The 19,450-nt window shown below is 43.6% G+C and overlaps 1 protein-coding gene across 4 annotated transcripts in view; it reads left to right on the forward strand.

Annotated features, from left to right (window-relative positions):
* Positions 1-19,450, forward strand: part of GOLIM4 (golgi integral membrane protein 4) — a 105,660-nt gene that overhangs the window by 34,898 nt on the left and 51,312 nt on the right. For 3 of the 4 annotated variants that reach the window (XM_029615587.1, XM_029615585.1, XM_029615588.1), the window contains exon 2: positions 6,976-7,050. The exons of the other annotated variant lie outside the window; for it this stretch is intronic. In XM_029615587.1, coding sequence (XP_029471447.1) covers positions 6,976-7,050 — 75 coding nt within the window. The remainder of the gene's footprint in view (positions 1-6,975; positions 7,051-19,450) is intronic. 4 annotated transcript variants of the gene reach the window in all.

A 19,450-nucleotide genomic window follows, 5' to 3' on the forward strand; every position in this document is an offset into this window, starting at 1 on the left:
TGGAACTGTTGGCTGCCAAGATAAGACAACCTAAAATAAGACACTTGAGGGGAAGAGAGAGTACAGAACATAGAATATTATACACTATTCTGTCACTTAGATTAATTATGTTCAATGTAAACCGCTAAATGAAGCGATAGTTACTGTTCCTTGTAAACCGGGGTGATATGTATATTATACAGGAACTTCCGGTATATAAATCCTTTAAATAAATAAATAACACATTTTTCTGTCGGTTCTCTTGTATGTTCAGAACCCTCTATAATCTCTTTCCTCTATAATGAATACCAATCAAGATTTTAATATCTTCTCTGGGTATAAGGTTTATATTGGTAAAGCTGAGTTATTGGTTATGAGAATTGGTTTTCAGCGTAATCGGCAAATGAACAAGACCTTTCCATTTGAAAGGGGCCAATGGGTCTTTAAAGTACTTGGGTTTCACATTTTTAATAATTTTTGGCAAGTTAACTTATAAGCCATCATTAGCAAAGGTGAAGCAAGATCTTAAGAGTAAGGTCCCTTCATCACTTATCTTGGAATTGTTGTAATCTGCACTGAACAGTTTATTGAATGGGGGGAGCGGAATATAAGCACTCGAATAACCATCTGATTGCCCTCTCATTCCTTCCCCCCCCCCCCCACCCAACCAACAAAAGAAAGAGAGAACTGTGCCCCCCCCCCCTCCATGTTGGGAGCCATGAACCCACCCTAAGCATCTTAGGTCTCTCAAATGGTAAAAAGGGAGGGAGCGGGGGGGTTCTGGGATGGTATAGGGGAGGTCAGGGAGAAGGAATATAGGCTGAGCTGGAGCTGAGGTGGTTCGTGGAGGACAATGACTAGGGTTGAGAGGAATTGGGGTAGGCCTGTTTAAAGAGCCATGTCTTGATTACTTTTTTGAAATGGCTCAGGGACGGTTCTAAGCGGAGTTTGACGGGAAGGGAATTCCAGAGGGTGGGGCCCGCAATGGAGAAGGCTCTATCCCTAGTAGTGGTAAGGTGTGCAATTTTAAGTGAGGGGGTTTGGAGGGTGCCAGCAAGGGAGTTTCTGGTGGGGCGATTAGCTTGACGGAATTGTGGCATATCTTCAAGCCAGGGTGAGTTGTTATTGTGTGGTGTGTTATGGAGGATGGTAAGTGTTTTGTATTGGGAACGGAAGGTGATGGGGAGCCAATGGAGATCTTGGAGTATGGGAGTGATATGGTCAGTTTTTCTGGTGTTTAAGATTCTTGCCATAGCATTTTGAAGGATTTGAAGGGGTTTAATGATAGAGGCAGGGAGGCCTAAGAGAAGGGAGTTGCAATAGTCGAGTTTAGATAGTATGGTGGTTTGCATAACAGTGTGGAAGTCGTGGGCGAGGAGGAGGGGCTTCAGTTTTTTGAGGATTTGAAGTTTGTAGAAGCCCCCTTTTAGAAGTGATTTAATGTGGGATTTGAAGCTTAGTTGATTGTCTAGGGAGACTCCTAAATCTCTGACACTGGGTGGTAGTGTGTGAGCTTGTGAAGCGTTATGAATCATTTGGTGGATTGAGTTGATTGGTTGATTTGCTAGGATGAGGATTTCAGTTTGAGGCGTTGAGTGCTAGGTGGAGATTGGAGAGGAGAGAATTGATTTGGGAATCATTATATTTGGGAATTAAAAAAAAACAATTTTGGAATCCTCATGCATTACAAATAGGATTGTTTTGGATAGCGCCCATTCATAGCTGCAATCTCTCATACATGGTAAGTTATCCTTCATAGGTGATGGGCCAAACCATTTCTATCTACTACTGCATTGTGGGAAAACCCTTAATTTCTAAAACATTTTAGGAGGATTAATTTCTCTTTGTGGAATGAATTTGGAGCAGTTTTAAATTGAAAGTATTATGGTACTGTGCTAGTGTACATTTGCAGCTGGCGTGTCTTCTGCATAAAGGCTGTCACAGAGAGGGGGTATAGTGGAGAATTTACAACTTTTTGCAAAATTGTTTCTTGGCCTTATTGCTACTGAAGGAGTTAAACAAATGTGTCAGGAAGATCTTGAGGCAAGTTTTCCTAATAGGTGCATTGATGTTTAGGGCCTGGTATAATTTTTGCAGTGCTGGCTTTTCATAGGTAGGGTTGTTACTGTTTGAGTTCCATAATGCAGGTGTAACTTTGTATTGTATTATAATTTATAATGTATACCTGTTCACTGTATGAATTTGTTACTGTAAACCGGAATGAAGGTACTCAGCTATATTTCAGTATAAATAAAATAAATAAATAAAATTAGTTTGTGTACATTATTGCAGATCCAGGAAGCTGTTAGGTGCTATATTTCTGTTTTACACAGAATGCAGAGTGGCTTTTTTTGGGTTTCCATTCACGTTTCTATTTCCATATTTGTAATTTGTGGTCTTTCTGTACTTGGTGAAGGTCGATTCTATGTGTGTGACCGATGTGAAGTATTTTACTAGCATGTAGGCATTTGTATCAATCTTATTTGTTGTGTTTTCTCAATCGAACATGCATTGTTGGTAAATTACTGTTTTCATAAGGAGGGCTATTGCACCTGGTAGGAGAGGGTGTTTATGTTGCTGTTACTGAGATGACACCAGAAATCTTTTTTATTTTTTGTATGGTAAATTGAACGGGGAATGTCTGTTCTGTAGCCATTGTGGGGAGGTCAGAGTAGCCAAGGATGCCTTGGCACAATGTAAGCGAGAATGTGTGTGTGATGTGATGGATATAATATAGTGAATGGGAGCAGATTTATCAGAGATCTTATTTTTTTTTTTCTTAATACTGCCTTTCTAATAATAATTCGACAGTTTACATCAATTAAATATCAAGCAACGGCAATTTTAGGAATGTTTTAGCGTGCTAAAATGTCTACAAAAGACTGCATTAGTAGTCGTATACCACAGTAAGGTTAAAGAAAATGTCTAATATCCTCAGATAAATGTTAGCAAATCATGGGAGAAGGGAGTCTTTCATGTGCGGTGGGCATGGCCTACAATTAAAATCTTTTGGTCAGAAATTATATTTTGGCATCACCAAATAACAGAAGCAGATATACCTTTCAATCTGTTTTGCTTGGTCTCTCCATGCAGATTCTTTTCTAGACCAGTGTTTCCCAATCTTTTCAAACCCAAGATGCACCTATCTTGTGGTTCACCAGCCTCCATGGGACAGGCAGTGGAGCCATGGAGAGGATTCAGATGGCCAAAAGAAGAGCCAGGGAAGCATTGAGAGCCCCACAAATCTCTCGCCCAAATTTTAAAACAAAGGGAGAGACACAGGGCAGAGATGGCGTGTTCCTTCTATGTGCAAGAGAAGTTGGTGTGCTGCGGGTAGTCTGCTGTTGGATGTGATTGCCAGAGCTCCTCCACCATGACTGCTCCCAAAGCTTGGAATGAATCGCATCCAGTGCTCTGTGCATGCTGTCTCGTCTCGCTCAGCTTGGGGATAAGACAGAGGCTGGCAGGACTCAAAGGCGAATGCTCAGGAAGGGGGGAGAGGAGGTGTAGTTAAATCACAAGCAGATTGTGATACGTTGCAGGAGGACCTTGCGAGACTGGAAGATTGGACATCCAAATGGCAGATGAAATTTAATGTGGACAAGTGCAAGGTGTTGCATATAGGAAAAAATAATCCTTGCTGTAGTTACACAATGTTAGGTTCCATATTAGGAGCTACCACCCAGGAAAAAGATCTAGGCAGCATAGTGGATAATACTTTAAAATCGTTGGCTTACTGCCCTGCAGCAGTCAAAAAAGCAAACAAAATGTTAGGAATTATTAGGAAGGGAATGGTTAATAGAACAGAAAATGTCATAATGCCTCTGTATCGCTCCATGGTCAGACTGCACATTGAGTACTGTGTACAGTTCTGGTCACCGCATCTCAAGAAAGATATTGTTGTGATGGAGAAGGTTCAGAGGAAGGGCAACCCAAATGATAAAGGAGATGAACAGCTCCCCTATGAGGAAAGGCTGAAGAGGTTAGGGCTGTTCAGCTTGGAGATGACTGAGGGGGGATATGATAGAGGTCTTTTAAGATCATGAGAGGTCTTGAATGAGTAGATGTGAATCAGTTATGTACTGTCTGATAATAGGACTAGGGGGCACTCCATGAAGTTAGCAAGTAGCACAATTAAGACTAATTGAAGAAAATTCTTTTTCACTCAATGCATGATAAAGCTCTGGAATTTGTTAGCGCAGTTGGTGAAGTTGGGTTTAAAAAAGGTTTGCATAAGTTCTTGGAGGAGAAGTCCATTAACTGCTATTAATAGAGTTGATTTAGAGAATAGCCTCTGCTATTACTGTCATCAGTGGCATGGGATCTTCTTAGTGTTTGGGTACTTGCCAGGTTCTTGTAGCCTGGTTTGGCCTCTGTTGGAAATAGGATACTGGGCTTGATGGACCTTTGGTCTGATCCAGCATGGCAATTTCGTATTATGTTCTTAATTCTGCCACACAAAGTGGGTCCCAGCTATCCTTGTCCTTCATGCTGCCTATTAATTCCCATACTTGGGGCTCATGCAGTAGTTAGGAAGAAGAGGCATGCATGGTTACACACGCCTCTCAAAAAAGAGTTCCAGCATGATTTAGCAGCCACTGCTGGTGTTTCTTGTTGCTGAGACCAGAGCCCAGGTGCTGTTCTGGATCTGAGTATCAGCAATGGTGATTTTTCCATGGCACACTATTTATTTATTTATTTAACATGTTTTGTATACTGTCATTCGGTTTCGCCATCAGAACGGTTTAAAGTAATCGTGAAACAAGGTTAGTTAAACATCATCACAGCGAATTGGAAGTTGGATTATGGTTTCGGGGTCTTCTGTGTTAGTAGATTACATATAAGAATTATTACATACAACAAAGTTATTACATACAAAATGTTGCTACATACAGCATGGGGTTAATAAGTGAGGAATGTGTATAGGTTGGATGAATTATACAGTTGGGTCCGTAAAACAGGTGTTTAAAGGTTCGAGAGATACTTAAGAGGTTGTTATATATGCGATATATATATATTATGTGAGGTCAGTTGCACATCGTCTTAGGTATTCGAGTCGTATGAGTTATTTTGTTGATCGAGGGATGGAAAACTTCTTGGTGTTGGGTTGCGTGGGTATCTGGTATTGTGGTTGATTGAGTGAGTTTGAGTAGGCTCTGGTGAACAGCCAGGTTTTCAGCTCTTTTTTGAAGGTTTTAATGTTTGGTTGAGTTCTTATTTCGATTGGTATTGAGTTCCATAGTGTGGAGCTGGCGATGGATATGGCTCACACGGGTTGTATTCAGTTGTGTGGTTCCAGCGTGAGGGAGCACTGATATATATCATTCTGGGAAACACTGATCTATATCACTCTGGGGCGTTTCATCAATAGTCCATTTGTAAGTGGATAAATGAAATAAGGCAAACCATTGGCATTTTCAAGGAAAAGCTCCTTTACAAACCTGGCTTCTGAATGTTTGGTATTTATTTTTTTTATTTAAAATCTTTTCTATACCGTCGTTCAGTAATATACCGTCACAACGGTTTACATGGTCTATGTGTATGCAGTGGAAGAGATCTCATGCAAGCTAGGGAGTTCCAGAGGATGTGATCAAAGCATAGTGGGGTTTACAGGAGGTCTGGACGAAAAGTCTATAACAGATTATTAGCCAGGTAGACTAAAGAAAGGTATCACTGTCCCTGGGAGTACCAGGAAATAGATCTGCTTTATGGGACATGCCCAGGTAATTGCGACTTGGATTGGTCTCTGTAGGAGACTGGATGCTGGGCTTGATGGATCGGTCTGAATCAGCATGGCACTTCTTACGTTCTTAATGTGGCTAGCCTTTGGGAATCATTTTTACAAATGATGAAAGGATTTGGTTTTCCTTTTTGACTGCTAAGTTTTGTAATTCAGTAGAATAATTTCCAGGAACAAATAGTTATTTTTCTGATGGATAACGATGCATAATTTTTTGGTTTTGTGCTATTGCCATAGTTGTTTCTGTTTTACTTTAGGATGTTACAGTATAGAATTATCAGACATCATTGGCCTATCTGCATTTCTTTTGGTTGTTTTCAATAATACTGAAAAATTTTCTTCAAATATTTATTTTTTTTTTTTACGTGGCCAAGACGTAGCATGGTTTGTAGCAGATTCAAAGCCTGTCTTCTGTTCTAGCTGAGTGCACGGCAGACATTTAAACTCCTTTACAGTGGGCAGGGGAGGAGAAAGATGTTATGAGTTTTCATCTGCCTTTTCACTTCCTGTGATTTACGAGGTGCTCCTGTGGGACCATAATTCGACCTTTTGAAATCCAGAATCTGAGAATGAGCCATTGCTGCAGAATTGTGTTTTCATTATTATTTTTTTTCTTCAAACTGAGTGCCGATTTTTGAAAATATTCATTATCTACTTTATACTTTTTTTTTTTTTTTGCAGACTTTTTTCCCTGCTGGTTTATCTTGACGGGTGCCCTTGACTTTGGAGGATGAATGGCAAAGCACTGATAAGTGTCAGAGACTGATTAGTACTGCTGCTGTTAACGTGAAACCATAAACCAGTCCAAATAAATCACTAGCTAAGGAGGCAGAAGATTGCTTGTTGGTAGAATTAAGACTAATCTATCTCTCTCTCTAATATTTTTGCTTCCTTCATACTGCTTCTTTGAGCTTGTATGCAAATATTGTAATGGAACCCTCCTTGTTTATGGATCATTGCTAGGGTTGGGTGGTTCTAATTTGAATCTTGCCAGTTTTGTACATGAACTGTTTTGTTGTAGACAAAGTAGCAATGTTAAATAGTAAAATGGCAAAAGTTTTATGCAAATTATGGTCTTGCATGTGGGGTATTTGAAAATGAACACGTTATCAAGATGTTGGCACCTGATGTATACTGCTGCTTTAATTATTGTTTCAGCGAGGAGTTGCTCATGTTAACCATGTAATTTGTCGTTTGCTATTGGATTTATTAGGAGTGCTTTTGTTTTTCAGTGTGTTTCTTTTTTCTCTCTTTAGTTGTATATGAGCACAGGTCTCGATTAGAAAAATCATTGCAAAAGGAAAGACTTGAACATAAGAAAGTAAAAGAAGGTAAAAGTTAAAACATTTTTATTCATATAATTCGATGCCTTTCAATTTCAGTTGCTTTGTCCCAAAAAAAAATCTATCTATCCTTTACCACCAGTGTTGTATTTGTACACATTGTGAGTCAAGTCAATGAATAGTCTACTTTTTTTTGGGAAATACTCTATCTCTGGGACATGGGGAGCCCTTCAAAGATCATACAGAAGTAAAGCAAATTGAGCTTCTCCATTGTTTTTTAAATTTAAAATCACACATTCCTTCTTATCCTGCTACACCAGTCCAAACTGGTGGGGTTCTCTCCACCAGGGGACCCACCCATTTTCAGTGACAACGTCTTTGGTATATATAGGCTGGTGCTACACTGACATCAGTCAGTATTTCTCGGTCTCCAGCAGATGGTGGACATGCTGGTCTGGGGCAGTAGGATTTCATAGCTCCCAAGGGCCTCAGCCTTCGGGAACAGTCCTTGGTGGAGCTTGCTCCCAGAGTAAGAGTTGCCTATTAAGTTCCCTGGTAGAGCAGGATCTCTGCTCTTGGTGAAACAATTTTTTAAATTGTTCCTCTAGTGGAGCAGGCCCAGATCATAGCTCCCAGGGTTTGCCTGGTTGAACAGAGCCTGGATCTTGGCTCCCAAGATTCCCTTTGGGGCCTGATTGAACAAAGTGGTCCCTTGTGGGCCTGGACAAGCAACATCAGGTAAGTGACTACCAGGTTCCCTTTTTGGGCCTGGTAGAACAGCCTCTTAGGGTTCCCTTTTTGGCCTGGTTGAGCAGGGGAGATCTGGTAGGGGAGCTTTTTGACAGGGCCCCCACTACTTTAGATTTGGTGTGGGAGGAGGGGGCGTGGCCACCATGCGAGATGGCTGCCTGAAGGAAAGCTCTGCTCCCCACCGAGCCTAAAAGCTTTGAAACCGCCAGCAAACCCCACAAAATTGCATTTCACTGCACGCTGCAACCTGAGGGATACAATGGCGTTCCCAGCCAAAAAGAAAAATACAGATCCCAAGCAATTTTCGTATCATAGAGCACGGAGGAAATACCAGGGCCTGAAGACCCGGAGAGCAGAGCACATGGCATCCTGCATGACTGCAGAGCCCTGTGAAACAGCGGTGAGTGACATCCCCTCCCGCTGTGAAATTCAAAAAGATGTGAAAGACTTTAAAGAAGAATTAATGGAATTAATATCGGAAGTTAAGACAGTTCTGAATTAGGACGAGAGTGTAGATGAAAGTGAAGTCCGTCAGGATGCTCAGAGTGCAAAACTCGAGCAGCAAGATGTACATATTGCTGAGTTACAGCAGCAGAATGCTGCCTTAAATATTAAAATGGAGGATTTGGAAAACAGAGGGCGGCGTTGCAATCTGAGAATCCACGGAGTGCCAGAATCGGAAGAGTACTCAGATGCACAGGAGGTGGTGCAAAATATCTGTGATTTTTTACTAATGCATGATACTAACAGCGCCCAAGCTCAGGGCCCAATAGAGATCGCTCTGGAAAGAGCGCCCCGCACACTGGGGCCCAGGATAGGTGACAACCCCGTGATATTTTAGCCTGCTTCCACAGATTCCCTGTAAAAGAGAAAGTACTGGCAATTGCCAGAAAGCAGCAAACTTGGCTTTGGAACAATCATATCATCTCTATTTTTTCGGATTTATCCCCTATCACCATAAAAAAGAGAGCAAAATTTAAAGAAGCCACCGCAGTCATGAGGAAAGACGGGATTCGGTACCAGTAGTTGTTCCCCCTTCGGCCTTGCAATGACTATCCAGGGCACTTCCTACATGGTACATAAGGCGGAGGAGGCCGAGCGCCAGCTGGCAGAGGCTGGCTATATGTCACAGAAGAGCAGACAGCAGAGCCGAGCACCAACTTCAGGCAGGCCGGACACGCCACGCTGGCAGCTCGTCGGAAAGAACATCAAACGACTCAGGAGATATCTCACGCCGCTAAGGACAGCGGGAAAGGATGATGAAATCTCCCGGTTCTTCTGTGTTAATCCAGGATCGCAGCCTTATCGCGAGGAGCAACTGTTTACAAGAGGACTAAGCGATTCACAGGTTAATTGAGTGCGTTCGCACAGAGTTCACATTTTAATTGTAAGTTTACAAGGGGTGTGTACTGTATTGTATATTCAGCTTTTTCTTTATAATGGTTATGAGAATGGCTCGGGGGAGGGAGATATGTTTCAATGTTCCCACAGTTTCCACCTCTTGCTGCGTGGGCAACATAGCAGGCACAGTGGGTTCAGGGTTCTAGCACTGAGACACAATGTAGATCGACAGCTTAGTACTGAGATAAGAGTAGCTGCCTGCACGGCCAAGGTCCCCCTGTTACTTTAGCTAAAAGTTTCTTCCTCTCATCTCACTAAGGATTACCAATGATTGAGCAACTTTCCATATTATCTCTGAATGTTAAGGGGCTGAATACCCCCAGAAAGCGTCAGTTTCTGCGAGATGAGGCAGCCCATTCAGGGGCAGCAATAATCCTGCTGCAAGAAACTCACGAAAGACGTATGCATCCTTAATGCACTGGTCCCTTTATCCTACTCAATTCCTAGCAGCCGCTACTAAACAGACTAAATATGCCGGTGCTGCCATTCTATTACATAGGGATTTTCAAGGGGTTGTACTTGGTTATTCTTTAAATCCGCAAGGCAGATATGTGATGGTAAAATTTGAATTAGACACTGTCATATATACCCTGGTACATATTTATGCTCCTGTGCAAAGACAAGCCCAATTTTATTCTGCGTTGAGTCAATATTTGATACAGGCAGTGGAGGGTCAACTTGATATTAGCTGGAGATTTTAATTTAACTTTAGACCCACAGGTTGGCAACTCCCTGAAGGGTGGTTCGGGAATGGGTATAGCTAGGGTACGACTACAACGCTTAATGAGAAAATGGAATCTGGTGGATATTTGAAGGTTAAAGTTCCCTCATAGCCGGAACTATACTTTCTTCTCTAATCCTCACTCCTCATATTCGAGACTTGATTTTTTTTCTCATAGATAAATTATTGCTCACCCGGGATATTGTGGCAGATATCGGACAAATAAACTGGTCCGATCATGCGCCAGTAGAGCTCATGTTGAAGGAGCCAGCTAGACGGGAGGGAGGGCGATTCTGGACACTTAACTCCCTATTGGGGGATGAACAGTATTGTGTGCAATTAGAGGGGGAAATAAGAGTACATTGATCATAATACCAAAGAGCATGTTAACCCCACAATGCTCTGGGAAGGTCTAAAAGCAATGATTAGAGGCCGCTTAATTGCTCGCGCAGCCTTTCTTAAAAAAGAAAGAACAAAGCAACAAAAGCAGTTGCGAAAGGAGATACAGGAGTTAGAATGCATACATACAGTAACGTTGGCAAAGGCCTGTTATGTCAAACTTCAGAGAGCTTGGGATGCGCTGCAAGCCTTAGAATTGGAGAAAACAGCATTTCAGCTACAGCACATGCAACAAACTAGGTTTGAATGGGGAAATAAAGCCAGTCGTTTATTAGCTCGTCGACTGAAAAAACGGGTGGCCCAATGCCAAATAGTAAAAATTAAATCTGAATGCGGCAGCATGCTGACACAACCTAAGGAAGTATGGCAAAGATTTATGGATTTCTATAGGTCCCTTTATATGGCAGACTCTCAGATCCAATCAGCTCACATCGAGCAGTATCAATGATATAGTCATCCCTCAAATATCAGATCTCGAGAGGCAATTCTTTGACAAAGACGTTGCTGAAATGGAAATCCAGCAAGTGATAGTTAAAAATCCATAAGGCACCGGGCTTAGACGGCTATACGGCTTTATTGCATTAGATCCATTGCAACTATATATTTTTTGAGATGCGGCAACCAGAATTGTACACAGTATTCAAGGTGCGGTCTCACCATGGAGTGATACAGAGGCATTATGACATTTTCCGTTTTATTCACCATTCTCTTTCTAATAATTCCCAACATTCTGTTTGTTTTTTTGACTGCCGCAGCACACTGAACCGACGATTTCAATGTGTTATCCACTATGATGCCTAGATCTTTCTTGGGTGGTAGCACCTAATATGGAACCTAACATTGTGTAACTATAGCATGGGTTATTTTTCCCTATATGCATCACCTTGCACTTTTCCACATTAAATTTCATCTGCCATTTTGATGCCCAATTTTCCAGTCTCACAAGATCTTCCTGCAATTTATCACAATCTGCTTGTGATTTAACTGCTCTGAACAATTTTGTATCATCTGCAAATTTGATTACCTCACTTGTCGTATTTCTTTCCAGATCATTTATAAATATATTGAAAAGTAAGGGTCCCAATACAGATCCCTGAGGCACTCCACTGCTCCTTCCCTTCCATTGAGAAAATTGTCCATTTAATCCTACTCTCTGTTTCCTGTCTTTTAGCCAGTTTGTAATCCACAAAAGGACAACACCACCTATCCCATTACTTTTTACTTTTCCTAGAAGCCTCTCATGAGGAACTTTGTAAAACACCTTCTGAAAATCCTCATACACTACATCTACTGGTTCACCTTTATCCACATGTTTATTAACTCCTTCAAAAAAGTGAAGCAGATTTCTGAGGCAAGACTTGCCTTGGGTAAAGCCGTGCTGACTTTGTTCCATTAAACCATGTCTTTCTATATGTTCTGTGATTTTGATATTTAGAACACTTTCCGCTATTTTTCCTGGTACTGAAGTCAGGCTAACCAGTCTGTAGTTTCCCGGATCGCCCCTGGAGCCCTTTTTAAATATTGGGGTTACATTAGCCACCCTCCAGTCTTCAGGTACAATGGATGATTTTAATGATAGGTTATAAATTTTTACTAATAGGTCTGAAATTTCATTTTTTAGTTCCTTCAGAACTCAGGTGTATACCATCCGGTCCAGGTAATTTACTACTCTTCAGTTTGTCAATCAGGCCTACCACATCTTCCTGGTTCACCGTGATTTGGTTCAATCCATCTGAATCATTACCCATGAAAACCACCTCCAGTACAGGTACCTCCCCAACATCCTCTTCAGTAAACACCGAAGCAAAAAAATCATTTAATCTTTCCATGATGGCCTTATCTTCTCTAAGTGCCCCTTTAACCCCTCGATCATCTAACGGTCCAACTGATTCCCTCACAGGCTTTCTGCTTCGGATATATTTAAAAAAGCTTTTACTGTGAGTTTTTGCCTCTACAGCCAACTTATTTTCAAATTCTCTCTTAGCCTGTCTTATCAATGCCTTACATTTAACTTGCAAACGCTTATGCATTATCCTATTTTCTTCTGTTGGATCCTTTTTGCAATTTTTGAATGAAGATCTTTTGGCTAAAATAGCTTCTTTCACCTCCCCTTTTAACCATGCCGGTAATCGTTTTGCCGCCTTTCCACCTTTCTTAATGTGTGGAATACATCTGGACTGTGCTTCTAGGACGGTATTTTTTTTTTTTTTTTTTTTAACAATGAGCATGCCTCTTGCACACTTTTTACCTTTGTAGCTGCTCCTTTCAGTTTTTTTCTAACTATTTTTCTCATTTTATCAAAGTTTTGAAAGTTTAGCACGAGTGCCATGGATTTGCTAACTGTCCCTTTTCCAATCATTAATTGCTTTGTGCTTCAGGTCACGCTTGATCATAATGTCAGTTAATCTGGGCCGCCATCTTCAAGATCATTTCTGCCTTTAGTTAAACAGGCAGTATCTCTTCTAGTGTCCCATAAAGGGAAATGTCATGGTAAGGATAATCTCTCCCCTTATTAAAGATTATTTGGACCTTCCTCTAGTATCTAAAAGATAGCTAATCCCTTTTGGCTAACCGATAGGCCTTTAACTAGCCCAGGCAGCTTCAGAATCCTTTTTGTCCTTGTATAACAGATGATCCCCTCAGCCTTTGTTGCATCATCAAGGGTGCTTCGTGCTCATTCTACAAGGGCATGGGCTTCCTCTGGAGCAAAGGCTGCAGTGCCTACTCTGGAGGACATCTGTAATCAGCCACTTGATTGTTAGTGTCTCATAGGTGCTCCAGGTTAGATAGGCAAGCTTAGGTAGATACAGGCCTTGGGACAGGGATTCTCGGAGCAGCCCTGTCGTCTTCTCACTTGTGTTTGGAATGCGCTTCAGTACATCCCACCAGCTTGGACTGGTGTAACAAGATAAGGAAGCTGAAATTTGGATTTACCTATTTCCTTTCCTTGAGTCCTACTACACCTGTCCAGGACCTTCCCAGGAAGTCGGGGTCTGCACGGGTATCCTTGGTAGAAAATGTCAATTTTGCCTTTGAGGTTCATTGGAGGCTGCTGCTTCTTGCTGTTTATCTTTCCTGTGGTGCTGCTTGGCATGGGCAATACTGTACAGAGATACATGGGATACAGTCCTTGTGGAGTAGAGTTTGCTTTCTAAGAAAGACAGTTTCATCTGACTCTTCTGTTTTGACTTCTCTTCTGTTTATGATATTAATTGTGTTAGGGGCAGTTGGTATTTTCCATTGCTCTGACATATTGCCAGTGCAACACCAGCCTATATACCAAGTGAATAATGTCACTATAAAAAGGGTATGTCCTTTCTCCATCTGCTACTAGGCGGAGATAACCCCACTAGTCTGGATTGGTATAGCAGGACTCAAGGAATGGAAATTAACAGGTAAGATCAAATTTCAGTAAAAACAAAACCTAAATGTCCCTTACCACATAATTCCATTCTTACATGAAAAATGCCAATAATGTATGGCAGCCGATATATTTTTACTAGCTATCAGTTCTAGTGTATTGAACTGTTGGGCACAGGGAGTACTATTGATGATAATTGTCCTGGATCAGGAATGGCTGAAGTCATTGAAAGATGATTGGAGCTGCTTGTTTATAGAGATACTGTAGTACTGGGATAGATAATGTCCTTATGTGCCACATGCTGGTCTGGTTTCCAGAATATCAACAATGAGTATCTGAGATGTATTTGCATGCTGGAGGCAGTGCATCTCATGAATATTCAGATTGGATATCTTGAGAACCCAACTGGTTTATGCTGCTTAGGGGGTTGTCTACCATTGCTTCAGTGTAATGTAAGTCTTCTGACATTCTTGCTTGTCAGACTTTTATTATCCTGGTCTAGTTCTGGTAACTCTGCGATTTTAGTAATGTCATAGGAAAACTAGGTGGGCCTTATGGTCCATGTCTGCTGTCAGTCGTTTCTGAGTTTCTGTAAGGTGGAATGCATTGGGGATATCAGAAAATCAACTCGCTTGATGACGTGGAGTTAACTTGACAGAATTGCAAAGTGCGCAGGCACTGTGATCTCAGCAGTGAGCCCATGTCACTGCTCAAAGTGTGACACCTGCCTGAAAATGCAGCAGAGCATGATTTTAAGAGCTGGCAAAAAAACAGATCAAAATGGGAGCAAATTCCAAGATAAAATAGGTCCATTTTATAAGCTACATAAGCGCTGTAATATGAATGCATTTCTCTGATTGCTTTCTGATTGGGATTTCCTTTTCCAAAAGATAACTTTGCATTGAGCTCCCCCGCCTGCCCCCCTGCCCCCCTGATGCTGTGTACCTGGATTCTCTTGCCCTGCATGAAGTCTGTGTGGATTGAGGTAGATTAAACACAGCTGCTTTTTACTGCGCCAACTGGCTTCGCTGGTGGCACTTGAGCTGCAAAAGTTGCTTGCACCTGGTTAGAGGACCCAGGGAGTTTTCACACTCTGATGTTCATTTACTTGTGCTGCTCCATCATGAAGTTTCATACTGCTTGAAGAGAAAATTGTGTGTGTGTGTGTGTAAAAGAAAAACCTTCATTTTTTTGCATGGTTATTTGGCGCCCTCTAATGGATAACTGCATTTGTTTTGACTTTCTGCTTTCCTTTCCTTGTCGATGCCAAAAACAAGTTTTTTTGGTTTATGCCAAGTGACACAGGTTGATGCAATAAGGTGCGTTCGGCAGAGTGCACCGTTTAAGCCCCCCATTGTGTACAAATGTTTTGCGTGCATATTTTACTGCCTATGCAGCCAGGACTTTCGTACCCACACAGTGTGCATGCAATACACAAATATGTGCCAGTTATCGCCCTCACATAGAAATTCCATGCTAATGATGGCATTAGCTATTGCATCCCAATAGAGAAAGGTGCACTGGCTTACCTTATATTTTCTTAGTGCTGGACATTTCACCCCTAGTCCAAGATGGCGTAAGTTGCCCAGGGCTAATACAGAATCCCTAATGAGCTGATTTGTGTGATATTTCAGCGAATAACTATGCAAAATTACGTGTGTTAAAACAGCAAGTAACTTGGGGCAGTGATAGTGGGGGGAAGGTGGAGAGCACATGGAAAAGTCTTTGGGAGCAGCAGGGAGTTGGTGTACACATGCACCTTAATTTGATGAATCTCTACGGGAAAGACTAGAGGGACCATTTTGGGTCTCTGCCTGCTTTCATTTCTTGCATTACTGTGTATTGCACAGCATTCCCAGCCCCAGCTGACCGAGGACGCAGAAGGCCCAATCTGGGGAATCAAATTGGGTGACCCTTTGCAGGCAGCATTACCACTGGGCGCCGGCCTGTATTACTTTATTCTAAAGCACTTTAAAGATGCTGTTCTGCTTCATAAAATGAATAAAACATATCCTTCTTCTCCACTGGGGAAAACAGTCGTCCTGCTCTTGAGCAGGACGACTGTTTCATACCACTTCCCTTCCCAAGAATAAATGGCAGAAGGGGTGATGCTAGTCCTGGAGTTCTGCAAACTATTTAACTATGCACATTGCAGTCCTGTTGGGCTCTGATTAGGACTTCGCTCATTGATCTCCAGACTGGTTAGCAAGGACTTATTAACCCAGAAACCTAGATGATGTCGCACTTGCTGCATCCACTCTGCTAATGTGCCTGCCTATGGTACTTGGTCTGCAGTCTTCTCCCTTCCTCCGCTACAGTCCCTTTAGGTCTGCCCCATACATACTTAGATTCTGCTGCTTTTTTGGCACCTGCCACCTCCACTGGAAGACTGAAGTCTCAAATGAATGTCATCTAATCAGGTGCATAAAAATGTTTTAAGTCCCGTACAGGGTAAACTAAAGCATTTCAGTTTGCATGTCCTTTCCATCGCATGTGCCAGATGTTTTTAGGTGAGATGCAAAGCCAGGGATTAAGACTTAAATCACCTGGGAAATGCAGTTGTAGGACACGCTTTGGGCAGAGGTCTTGTTTTGGAAAACACACCTCTTAATGATTCACACAGGTTCTGAATGGTTTTATGGTCCTAAGGATTAATATGTGGCATACAATTAGCTGTGGTACTAGTATTAGTGTACGTGGCCCTGAACAGCCATCAGTACATGGGCTCATGTCCAGTATCTCCTTTGCAGAGAACCTGTTAAGATTTTATAACAGCTGGAACGGTTCTGGCTTTCTAGTGTGAGCTTACATGAGGCACATCTGAGTTTCTCATTAAGGATATGATGGAGGGCTTTGTACCTGCTCGGACTTCACAGCAAAATGAATTAATGGCTGAAACTTCCGGGTAGTGCTATGTTCATTACCTGTTGTAAAATGCTAATTTCCTGGTGTGTAGCCAGATGGACTCAGGACCAATGGGTTATGTGCTCTTCTGCTAGCAGGTGGGAGATGGAGTCAGATTTCAAAGCTGACGTCACTCTAGATATACCCCTGCAGTAACCTCAGTATCTCTCCATCTCCTAGCAGATGCAGACACTATCCCACACACTAGAATAATGTTAACAAATACAGCAAAGAAGAAAGAAAAAGAAAATTTACCTTAAAGAAGATCGAGCCCCGCTCTCCTGCAGTGAAACCTAAGGGTCCCTCCCCCAGTTGAGAATTCCTGAGGTGATTTCCGATATCCCTCAGAGGTGTGCCTTGGTCCGGTAGCCGGTTCCTGGCGTGGACTTAGCTCCCAGAGTGGCTGAAAGGCAACGGGTGCAAAACCAAGCGCGGCGGTGAAGGTAAAGCCCTCTCCCCCCCGCAGCTGGAGACTGTCCCGGCACACGATCGGTAGGTGCCGATACCGGGTAAGCAGGAAACTTTAAATTCAGGTCTCCGAGGCTCGGATTGCCGTACCGATTCTGTTTGTTCTTCCGGTGAGGTAAAAGGGAGCACTGATCGGGTTGAGCAGCCCTGGTTGGGCTAGGCCCTGATCTGGTGCAGGGGTCCATGTGGAGACCCTTGGGGGCGCCATCTTACGCGCGGGGGGCGTCGGCGCCATCTTCCCTTCTCGACCAGCGGGATGCGCGGGGGAGGCAGGGCAGCTAATGAGCCTAACTTGAGCGTGTGCAATACAGACGCGCATAACTGAGCGCACCCCGCATGCGCAACTACATGCACAGCCGCGTTTACAGCTACACGCACGCATTGAAACTAAAGGCAATGACATCGGCACCCAAGAAGGCCAGAAGGCACTCTTTGCACAGCCTGCCACATAAGAGTCCCGCAGCCTGAACTGGAGTCCTGCCTGTGTCAGCATTGCAAGGAAGCCCAAGGGGAGCCAAAGCCGGTGTCCCTCACTGTCGGGGGATGGGTCCGGAATAACTACAGACGATAGATCCCCGGATCTATGCATCTCTGAGATGGCCTCTCTACAAGATGGCACCTCAGGGGCTCCTATGCGCCCCCCCCCCCCCCCCCCCCCCGGGAATAACATGGATCGAGGGACCTTCTCCTGGTTAGAATTTTTTTCCAAGGGCTGCAAGCCTTCGTTCAGGTGCAGTCAGCCCCGGCTGTGCCCCGGGCTCAACCCTTGCCCTTGCTGGATCCTCCTGGCCCTACTCGGATGCCTCGAGACATGCTTTGCCTAACCAAGAATTTCCCTGACAGGGACCCAGACACCTCAGATGATGGCGATTCCCTGGAAGAAGGAGAAATTCCTCCAGGCCTGGAACCATACCGAACCATGATTCGCTTCTTCCACAAGGATGAACTACCAGCCCTTGTTTCTCAGACTCTGACTCTGGGTAATCCAGGCACGGATCCAATGGCGGAACCAAAGAAGAACCCCATCCTAGTGTCCCTTCGTAAAGCCTCATGCTACTTTCTAATGATGGAAGCCATCCAGGAACTGATTGATCTGGAGTGGGATGCCCCGGAGGCCAGCTTCAAAGCCCTATACCCCCTAGAACCAGTGACCAAGGAACGCCTGCATTTCCCGAAAGTGGACGCCATGGTTTGTGCCGTCTCAAAGCGAACAATGATTCCCATTGAGGGAGGGGCTGCATTGAAGGATACTCGGGATAGACGATTGGAATCCATCCTTAAGCAGGCCTTCGACACAACAGCAATGACACTGCAGATTGCTTCCTGCTGCACACTGATGGCACGTTCCTGCTTGCTCCTCTTGAGAGAGGAAAATAACTCTGGAAGGTATACCGGTGAGACGATGGAACCTGCAGCAGCCTTCCTGATGGATGCAAGCTCAGACCTGGTGCATACCTCAGCCAGAGGTGTAGCCTCAGTAGTGGGCCCATATGTAACCACTCAGTAGTGGGCCCATATGCGACCACGCCAGAAGACAACTATGGCTACGGAATTGGTCTGCTGATGCGACATCTAAAGCGACTCTCACAAGAATGCACTTAAGGATCTCTCTTGTTCGGAAGCAAATTGGAGAAGTTAGCCAGCAAATGGGGTGAATCCCCAGTGCCTCGACTACCGGAGGATACTTGGCCAGAGGAAGACTTACTTGTACGCCTTCCCCCCCCCCCCCCCCCCCCCCCATGGCCGCTACTGGGCAAAATCATCCGCAAGATAGAGCAACACAGGGGACTAGTTCTACTAGTGGTGCCGGATTGGCCAAGGCGACCATGGTACACAGACATGCAAAGACACCTTGCGGGGAACCCTCTGTGCCTACCTCCACACAGGGACCTGCTCCGGCAGGGCCCGATTCTTCACGAAGATCAGTCTCGATGCTCTCAAAGTCTGGCCCTTGAGAGGACTCGCCTGAAGAAGCAAGGTTATTCGAAGGCCATGATTGACTCCCTGCTCCGAGCATGCAAGTTCTCCACATCCCTGTCATACATACAGATCTGGAGAATATTCGAAGCCTGGTGCGAGGATCGCAGGATACTCCCATGGACGGCCAAGATTCCCATGATTCTGGACTTCCTTCAGGACAGTATGAAAAAGGGGTTATCACTCAACTCCCTCAAGGTCCAAGTAGCCGCACTGTCCTGCTTCAGAGCCGAAGTGGATGGTATACGATTATTAACTCATCCGGATTTGTCCCGCTTCCTGAAAGGAGTTAAACAACTCCGGCCACCTCTAAAGTGGTCGGTGCCCCTATGGAATCTCAATCTAGTATTAGACTTCCTTCAGACCAAAGTGCGGTCTGTCACTACATCTCTTAACATTGAAGACTGTATTCCTGGTGGCAGTCTAATATCAAAACCCAACCTCCAGCCTACATTAGGCACCGTACC

Source organism: Rhinatrema bivittatum, chromosome 9, assembly GCF_901001135.1.
Source record: "Rhinatrema bivittatum chromosome 9, aRhiBiv1.1, whole genome shotgun sequence".
In the NCBI taxonomy this organism is placed as follows: domain Eukaryota; kingdom Metazoa; phylum Chordata; class Amphibia; order Gymnophiona; family Rhinatrematidae; genus Rhinatrema; species Rhinatrema bivittatum.